Raw genomic sequence first — 10,223 nt, forward strand, 5'->3', positions numbered from 1 at the left:
AGCATCCAATTTTCCTTGTAACTCCTAGCCACCTCAATATTCTGTCCCATAATATACTTGTGTTTGGACAGTCAAAGAAAAGGTGATCAAATATTTCCACATTTCTTGCACAGAACACACAATCCTGTGGCACTTGGATTCCAAACTTGATTAGCCTGTCCATAGTTGCTAACCTTTGATGAATAGCCAACCATAGGTGAAATTTGAATCTTGGATGAATCTGTGTGTGTAGATGAATTCTCTTCCAACTAACTTTTGGAAACTGAGGCAACAGATGGATATAAGCTCATTGGATTTGAAATCTGTGTTGTTTCACCATGTCTGCCAAAGATGAATTGAGACTGACTTGCAAAGGGTTCACCTGCACCAAGTCTCTCTTTGTCTCTATGATCTTTCTGACCACCCAAGCTGATGTCTTAGTTGTGTCCGTTGCTGCAATATCCTTGTTTTTTATGTAATAATTGTGAGTCCATTTGATCCATAAAGCATCTTTCTTCATTGCCAGTGCCCATAAGTGTTTCAGAATTGCTGCTTTATTCCATATCCTCATATTGATGATGTTCAATCCCCCTGCTACTTTTGGTTGACAAATCTTATTCCATGCTATCAATGCATTCCCTGAAATGGAATTTGATCCAGTCCAAAGAAAAGTCCTGCATATGGTCTCTATCATCTTCATAATCTTCTTAGGCAATAGGAAAATTTGAGCCCAGTATGTCTGTATGCCAAATAACACAGATTTTATGAGTTGTACCCTTCCAGAATAGGATAACATCCTAGCTGACCAGCAGTTCACCCTTTCAGTGATCCTTTCCACCAGAGGTAGGCATTGATGTATGTTCAGTTTCTTAGTAGAAAGTGGAACTCCCAGATACTTAAACGGGATAGACCCCTTTGTATATCCTGTGAGTTCAAGTAATAGCTCTTTGATATGTTGTTGAACACTAGCAATATACATTGAGCTCTTCTCTGCATTTTCCTGAAGTCCAGATGCAGCAGAGAACCTATCAAAGGTTTCCTACATTTTTGTTACTAAGGTTATGTCTGCCCTGCAAAACATTAACAAATCATCAGCAAAACAAATATGAGTCACCCCCAGTTTTTTGCATCTTGGGTGGTATCTGAACTCCTTTAAGGTTGACAGTTGGTTCATCTCTCTTTGTAAGTACTCCATTGCAATAAAAAATAGATAGGGAGACATTGGGTCCCCTTGTCGAATCCCTCTCTTAGCTTGAAAAGGTTTGGTAAGGCCACCATTGACTACCAAAGAGTATGATATTATTGACACACATTCCATTACCTAATGGATGAACTTCTGTGGAAAACCAAGGTCAATAAGCATACACCTAAGAAATTGCAAATCCAATGAGTCATAAGCCTTTTTAATGTCAACCTTAAGCACACACCTAGGAGATAGACCTTTCCTATTATAGCCTTTGAAAATTAAATAGGATATTGTCAATAATGCTCCTTTATTCAACAAAAGCAGATTGAGACTTCCCAATGATCACCTCAATTACTCTTTTAATTCTTCTAGTCAGAATCTTCGCAACAATTTTATACAGAGTAGTGCAGCAAGCAATAGGCCTATAGTCTTATACTTTTGTAGGTGTTGGGACTTTAGGTATCAAGGTAATGGCTGTGCAGTTCCATGCTGGCTTCATTTTACCTGTATGAAAGAAGTATGAAATAGCCTCATAAATGTCCTACCTCACTGTCATCCAATGCTTGGTAAGGAATTCTATAGGGTAACCATCAACTCCAGGAGCTTTGTCCTTAGCCATATCCCTCACTTCTTCATCCACCTCATCATGTGTTATCTCATTTATTAGTTCCTGCTAATGTTGTAGTGTTAGACATTCTCCTGCTTTACTGATTCTAGTATTTGGACATGGCATTAACCCATTGGCTTTCCCCATTAGCTGAATGAAAAAGTTAGTAAACTCTTTTTCCACAGCTTTTGGATTAGTGATCTTCACTCCCATATCATCATACACAGTGGTGATAGTATTCTTGCTGGCCCTAATTTTCAATTATGCATAGAAGTACTTGGAGTTTGAATCACCATAACCAATCCATGTTGCTCTAGATTTCTGCCTCAATATCCTTTCCTCTATAGTACTCCATTTTTCCAATTCTTGCATAGTCTGCTTTTCCTGTTCTATCAGCATCTGATTGAAAGGGTCAAGAACCAGGTTAGCTTGAGTGCATTCCAATCTCTGCCTTATTTGAGTCAACCTTTGCTCATATCTTGCCATCTCCTTATTCAGTCCTTTAGCCTCATCTTTTAGATTGTGCAGCTTCTGCCAAATAGTAGTCATAGGGTCCTGATCATTCTGATGTTGCCATATTCTGCCCACCATAGGCCTAAATTCCTTATGCTCCATTGTTACCATATATAGCTTGAATGGCTTGGGATGAATAGTTTTCCTTTTCCATATTTGAACTATGATTGGAGAGTGGTCAGACACTCCAGGTTCTAGAAAATCTACTTCCAAATGCCCATAGTTTTTAGTACAGTTGAAATTGCCAAAAGCCCAGTCAATCTTACTGTATACTCTATCATTTGCATTCTGCTTGTTACACCATGTAAAGAAACATCCCTTTGTTCTTAATAGGGTCAACGGCAAATTGTCAATACATTGCTTGAAATCCTGCACCTCACTTGCTGTCACTGGTTGTCCTAACCTATCAGTTGTGGCTAAGACATTGTTGAAATCTCCACTTATGAGCCAAGGAACTTGAATCTACCCCCCCCCCCCTACCTACTGCAAGTCTTGCCATAGTATTACCCTTTCCTGCACCTTGTTCCTAGCATAGACCACTGTCAACATAATCTGGGAACTAGTTAGTGGATCTTCTACTGAGCAATGAATGAATTGCTCATGAATGTGAACTATCTTTACTATAAAGTTTGTCTTCCATATCACCCTATTTACATCCTTAGAATAGTTACAGCGACATCCCCAACCCTTGTCTACCTTATTTAGTATATTTGTTGCCTTCTTTTCTTTAACTCTAGTTTCTAGACACCCAAGAATGTCTACTTTATTCTTTTGCAGAAAGATTCTTAACTCTTTCTGTTTATAGGGCTTATTCAGCCCCCTTATATTACAAGTGCTTATGATCATGGTGGCTGTTGGATAGGTGCAGTAATCATTCTATCTCCCTGTGCAGAACTCTGCCCATATTCTCCCAGTATTGTAACCCTGTTAGTAGTACTAGCTTCTACAGGTTTAGTCTGTTGCATTACAACTGGACTGTTCTGTATCCTGCTTTCTTTATTCCTACTTATCATCTGCATCCTTTGAGTAGAGCCATTCTCAGATGTTGTGTTCTTATCACCCTTTTCTGTATCAGTTTGGGATTGCTCTACACCATCTCCCTCAACTACCTCTCCTTGTTCTTGTTGTTCCTTTGGTTTCCACTCCTGTACTACTCTCTTCCTTCTACCACTATTTCTTCTTTTGGGAGCCTTAAACTCAGCATCTTCATGTTCTAGTGATTTGTCCTCCAGCATTCAAAGTTATCATGGCCAAAGTGTACACATTCACTACAGAATTTTGGCCTCCACTCATACAGTATTTCCTGTTGCCTAGTCCCAGTAAGAGTTACAATCTCTGTATTCTCCACCAAAGGATAGTGATGTCAACCTTCACCAGAACTCTTGCATATAAAATTTTGTTCAAATCTGCTGTGAATTTGTTAGTGTACATTGGTAGTCCTATAGCACTATCCATCTTACTCGGTGCATCAGCAGTCCAGTATCCAACAGGTAAGCTAGGAAAGTGAATCCACAAAGGGATTGTAGTTATACACTTAGGGTCAAAGTGTAAGTCCCTTTCCCAATTCTGCAAAAAATAAATGGTTTGTTATGATACAAGTAAGGACCTGCTTGCATGACTAGATCCCTTTCCTCAATTGTTGAAAATCGAAACACATAATACTCATCATTCTGATATAGAATTTGGGGTTTAGAAACAAAATCCCACATAGATTCTACATAGATTTCCATAGACTTCTCATACGGAGCATCACCAAGGACATATCCAATTAAGGCAGTCGCCAGTGGTCGTTCAGCTCACTTACATCTTCCTCAGCAATTTGAATCACTATCTTACCATCTCGATGACTTGGTGGAACATATTCAAGTCGCATTCCCATCTGAGAATTGCGATTCTGCTACTTGAGCTCCTTTGCATGAAGATCCTACTCCTTTCTAGTCCCTGCTGTTGCTGCATGCTGTTCTAGATCAGGAGATGGTTGTGCTAAAGATCCAGCTTTAGAGAATTGTAGTCTTCTCGGAATTGTTGGCAATTGGTCCTTGCACTTTTGAATTTCCTTCTCCTTGACTGCATTTGTATTGTTCCATTGCTTACTGTTACATTCATCATCATAACTTAGCTCATTTTCCTCTCGAATTGGTTGGAATCGAGTGGGAAGAAAGCTTCCAAATGTTAATGGAGTGAATGCATGCATCCCTGAGGTCACCGGCGTAATAGTAGCGGTCGCCGTTGCTGGTTGTTTGCGTCTTCTAGCCATCGACAGTGCACGTTAGCCTCCCTTGGCTTATCGTGCGCCGAGAGCATTTAGAGCCTCAATTAGTTTGTAAATTTTCTGCTCGGTTTTGATTTCTCATTCTAATTTTACTTTAGCAATTATAATCTAAGAAAAGAAACTAGAAGCGAATGATTATTTTTGGTATTTTTCCAAATAATTAAAAAGCCTAGGGATGTGACCATAACCTAGGTGTTCACCTAATGGGTTAAATACGTTAACACTTGTTATAGCTCTCAACTCTACGTTACCCACTTAAACCTCTCGTTCAAAGAGTGATTTTACCTAATTATCTTTCTCAAGCCCAAATGGGTATCAAACTAAATAGTTGATATGAGCTCAAGTCGGGTTCTCACTTTCTCTAGTTTGAACCCTTTAATTAAGCTAATCAAACCCTCAATTACCCAATTCCTTGTTAGCCAAGTTATCCTAAACTAGGTCCCTCTTTCTCAAGTAGAGAACAAGTCAAAAAGGCATGAATCAATGTTTGCAACCATTAATTCTAAAATTGAAGTATAAACTAAGTTAAATAATCAACACCCAATCATAAAAAGCATTAAATTAAATACCCATAAGGTTTACATACTAGAGTTGGGTCACAACCCTAGTAAGAATCTAGCTACTCATAGTGAGAAATGAAGAAAATAAAGAAGAAATGCTAATTAAACTTATAATCTAAGATTAAAATGATAAAATATGATGTTTGAGACCTAAAATAATCACAAACTTCCTAAGATGGAAAAATATAACAGTTACAGCAGCTCAAACTTCGAAACTTGACCTAAAAATGTGAATCTCGTCTATTTATAATGGCCCAAAATTCTCTAACAAAAATGCCCCTCAGGAGGTTCTGCGGCTGCACAATTCCATGTGCGGTCTATAAATTGCTTTAGCTGGCAGGGTCTTGAATTCTGCAGCCGCACAATTCGGGATTCTAGCTGCAAAGCATCTCTGTTTAGTCTAGAATTGCAGTTGTGCTTCCAATATCATCGTTGCCGACTCAACAATACACTAAGGTAGGAAGAGCGGCTTGCAACAGCTTTTACCCGAATAGTAGTTCGGGATCGAATTTTCACAGGGAGCTAGTAATAGAGTTGTATTGTCTGTTTAGTCTAGAATTGCAGTTGTGCTTCCAATATCACTTCTAACATCTTTGGTTTTGATTTTTATATCTACTATTATAAGACTAATGTTTAAAGCTAAATTAGGCTACGGAGATATTGCCAATTTGTAATTAATATAGAGAAAGGCACTACGGTCGTGGCATTACCTAGGTGGCTAACTAACGGGTAGATGCTACTAAGGATAAATTGACATATTTGGGGCTTATGCTATAACCGTTGCTCAATTGTACCCACTCTCACACCTCTCAGTAGAGAGAGTGATTATGCCCAATTGACTCTCTCGAGACCAATTGGGTAGGCTAATTAGACCAAGCAACTAGGGTTCAAGTAGGGTGATTACTCTCTCGAGATTTAACCCGTTAATTGGGACTACCATTTCTCATGGGTCCATCCCAATTCCTTGTTGGGTCAATTTTGGGGTCATGGACTCTCTTTCTCAAGAAGAGTTAAACCCACAAAGCTAGAATCAGTGTTTGCAACCACCAATCCTTAATTAAAACCTAAAATTAACCCAAATAGCAAACACCCAATATCAATTTATCCTTAGATGGCAACACCCATCAATTACCCACACTAGGGTTGAGCCACAACCCTAGCTAATGGGTTTAGCTAGACATAATTAAAGAAGAAACAGAAGAATTAGAAGAAAAACTAAACGTAATAATTAATTACTGATAAGAATCGACAAGAATCTATTGAGAAATTAATGCTAAAATGCCAAAATAGGCTAAAACTTGAGATCTCACGAGCGCAGCTTGATATCTGATACAAAACTTAACCTAAAAATGGAAAAAGGATCTATTTAAAATGGCTGGAAAAACTGGAAAAAAATACCCCTGCGGGGTCAGCGCGGGCCGCGCAAAAAGGTAGCGCGGCCGCGTTGGCTCTTGAACTCTTGAAATTTAACTCTCTGAAGTTGAGGGACGCAGACCGCACGAAAGTGTAGCGCGGCCGCGGGAGCTCTGGCGCGGACCGCGTAAGTGTGACCGCGGCCGCGTGGCTTGCTCTGGTCCTAACTGGCATCTCTGTGAATCTCTTCACGCGGGCCGCATAAATCCGACCGTGGCCGCGTTGTGAGAGCCCTGAATATGCACTTCTCTAAATCTCCTAGTGCGGCCGCGTGCACTTTTGTGCGGTCCGCACTAGGCTCTTTTTTCCATCACTTTACTTGGCCTTTGATACTTGAGCAGGTTTCACTCCGTTTAGAGCCGATCTTTGACATTTCAGTCACTTTGTCGCTCAAACCTGCAATCAAGCACAACCTGTGAGCATTTTGGGATTATTTTGTATCAAATTATACTCAAAGCATAGGCATGTAGGGGCATAAAACACGTTAAAATCCTACTTATCAACTCCCCCAAACTTAAACCTTTGCTTGTTCTCAAGCAAACAAAATAAGACCCACCCCTTAAAGGTACATCCAAGTAATTCCAGCTGTCCTAAAGTAACCTCAACAAGCATCGATTGGGACTAACAATTGCCCTCAATACGAATGCATCATTAACACATTTTAAACTTTGAAAAGTACGGTTCAAGTGTGACACAAGAGCATCAAGAGTTGACACATTTCATCAAAGAACTTTTCTCAAATACTTTGGTCATTGTGGAACCCAAACTCACACATCCTCATCTTTCCCTAAGCGAACCTCACCTTTTAGAGTATTGACACACAAATTAAGGTTGATGGACTTTCACTCATCTCTCTCAAGAAGAAGGCCACAAGTTCGGCTCTAGGTACCATATGCTTGCCCCTTATGTAAGTATCCAGTAATGTAGGTTCCCTTCAACTCGAGATCATATAGGGCTTTTGCGGAGTCATTGTGAAGGCTTTTGGGTAAGGGTAGGACATGTTTTTGTTCAAATGGGTTCAATCTTCCCTTAAGCCCTTCTTTTGATTCATTTTGGCACACTTTCTTGACTCATTTGAGTATTTCACTTCTTTTCAAGGGGTTAGAGGCACACATTCTCACTCTTTCTTATGCAATTCAAATCATTTCTCCTTTTTCTACTTTTTTCCACGCCTTTTTCACTTTTGTTTCCTTTGAATCCCCTTTTTATTCTTTTTCACATTGGTCTTTCTTTTTTTCTTTTTCATTGATTTCCTTTTCCTTTTGCTTTTGTACCTCTTACCACTTTGTTTCCTTTCTTGTCTCTCCTCCCCCACACTTAGACATTTGCCGTTACTTCAAGGGAAGATTTTGGGTGCCAAGAGAGGGTATCTTTTGGAGCGGGTATAGGCTTGTAACATTGGTTCTTGAAAGAAAAAGGTTCAAGGCTCGAAAGGGTTAACTAGGGATCATTTCATTGGTAGGCCATTGAATCGTTCAACATAACATTGGGATCAAGGAGAGCCTATAATCACTTCTCAAGTCAAATTTCACCTAGGATTTCGCCTCAACATACATTCAGGGCAAGTTCTAGACCATTGGCTCGGGACTTGGACTCACAATTCGAATTCTCACCACACATGCTAGGGGATTGCTAAAGACATCGAGTCGACGGCCCACAACGACCTCAGTTATGATTCAAGCGCACAATGGTCCAAAAAGAACACATGATGATTGTTTGGTCAACACAAGAGTCTCAAGGCCACGACTTTCACCATCCTAAACACAAAATTATGTCTTTGATCATGGGATCGAAGGCAAATGTGTTAGGCCCAAGTGAAGCTTTGCATGAGGTACCCTTAACTACGAAATATCAAAAACAAAAGAAAAATCAAAAACGGACCCAAACCCTTAAGAAGGTTGTCACGCCATCTATCATTGGGAAGAGCCACCCGGTTCGCACTATACTCCACCCTTGGAAAGAACCGTGGCATTAAGAAAACCTAGGGCTTATTGAAAATGCCAAAAAGAAAACAAAAGGCTACAGCCTATCTATGAAGCTAAAGAAAAACAAAAAATTTTGCGAAAATAGAAAAACAGAATGAATATGTACAATCGGGGAGTAGAATATACATTAAGGGATGCAAATATAGCGAATGTAACTTTATATACAGACCAAAAGAGAATAAAAATACGAGAAAAGTAGCTAAAACGTAAAGTTATATAGAGACCAACTAGAAAATCAAATCAACAGAACATAAAATGAGAATCTAATATGTACGGTCATCCAGATAATCCAAAAAATGTAGGGCGCACCCCCATGAATAAGAGCTGGCATTGTCCCCAATGCCAACTACACAAATAAGCACAAAAAATCAATGAAAGGATATAGAAGAGCTCCCTAGGCCTGGTCCCTCTACATGGGATCCTCAGTGGTCCCCTGATCCTCTGTATGGGCGGGAACCTCAGACTGGCTCCCGGCCTGCTGCTGCTCTGCTGCTGGGATAGTGGACTGCTCCTGGACCGGCTGAATATCGGGTGCATCACTAGAGTGAATCTCCTGAGTCTCTGCAAGCTCAATCACTACACCCTCTGTACTGGGAAGCTTCCTCTTCTTCCTTGGAGGCCTAGGTGCCTGCTCCTGCTGTGGCTCTGGTGCTACTGCTGGAGGAGCTGAATCCTCAAATAACAAGTCTAAAGGCATCTGATCTGCCAATAGTTTGTCTACGTCCGCTCTAAGCATCTTCACCGACTCCTTAGACGCCCTTGACTTTCTCATCTTTTTGTGCTCCTTGGCAATCTCCTTCAGAGCTTTGCCATGTGAATCTACCGCCGTAGTCAAGGCAGCCTGAGTCTTCATAATCTTCTCCTGGTTGGCCAGGAGCTTCTTCAATGTATCCTCAATAGACTGAGGAATCTGAAGAGTGGCTGGTGCTGACTGGGCCTCAATTGAAGTAGCCAATGTGGACAACTTGGATGTCGCAGCTGACATCCAGTTGTTTAAACTGGCCAAAGTCTTTGCCAACTGATGGGCTGTGAAAGGGTTGGTCCGGGAAGAAGGGACTGTCGGGTCAGCTGAAGAATTAGGACCCGCAGGAGAGGAGGGCACATCATCAGTAATGGTGACAGCTGGAATGGAGGGAAGCTCAATAGAAGGCTCAACAGCATACCCTACCGCAACTGGCTCCTCAGACTGGCCTATTGGGGCAGAGGTGGGTGCCTTGTGTTTCTTGTCCTTTGGGTTGTCACGCCCCTGAATGCTGAACCATGAGAACGGGGACACTGGGCGAACTTTCACATCATAGGACTTCTTCTTTACCTTCGCATCCCGGAAATACATGGTGAGAGTGTTGGAATATGGATAGTTCCCAATACTGTCAACCCCCATCGAAGTGATCGTCCTGTACATCACATTCCCCACATTGATAGGGAAGCCCGCCATGATAGAGGCAATCAGCACAGCATGGGGAAGTGGGATAGTCTGGTCATGGGAAGTGGGGTCAAGCCTGTTGCACACAAATGTAAGCCACCCTCTAGCTTCGAAGTTCAAATTCTTCCTCAAAATCTTCACCCCCGCCTGTATCCAATCCGGAACAGTGCCCGGATGAGCCAAATACTCAGCCAACCATGGGCGAACCTCCTCCTTCATTTCCAACTTCTCATTGTATTGGGTTTCGTCTTCATCGTCAAAACCCAAATATTCATTGAACGCCTT

General features: G+C 41.0%; 1 protein-coding gene across 1 annotated transcript; it reads right to left on the bottom strand.

The window, feature by feature from the left end:
- Positions 1-286: 286 nt before the first annotated feature.
- Positions 287-1,784, bottom strand: LOC109236523. The gene is made up of 3 exons (XM_019402714.1): positions 1,754-1,784; positions 1,602-1,669; positions 287-1,018 (listed from the first exon to the last, which is right to left on the bottom strand). Exons 1-3 carry the CDS (start codon positions 1,782-1,784, stop codon positions 287-289), a joined length of 831 nt encoding a protein of 276 aa, XP_019258259.1.
- Between the last annotated feature and the right edge of the window lie 8,439 nt (positions 1,785-10,223).

Source organism: Nicotiana attenuata, unplaced genomic scaffold (assembly GCF_001879085.1).
Source record: "Nicotiana attenuata strain UT unplaced genomic scaffold, NIATTr2, whole genome shotgun sequence".
NCBI lineage: Eukaryota > Viridiplantae > Streptophyta > Magnoliopsida > Solanales > Solanaceae > Nicotiana > Nicotiana attenuata.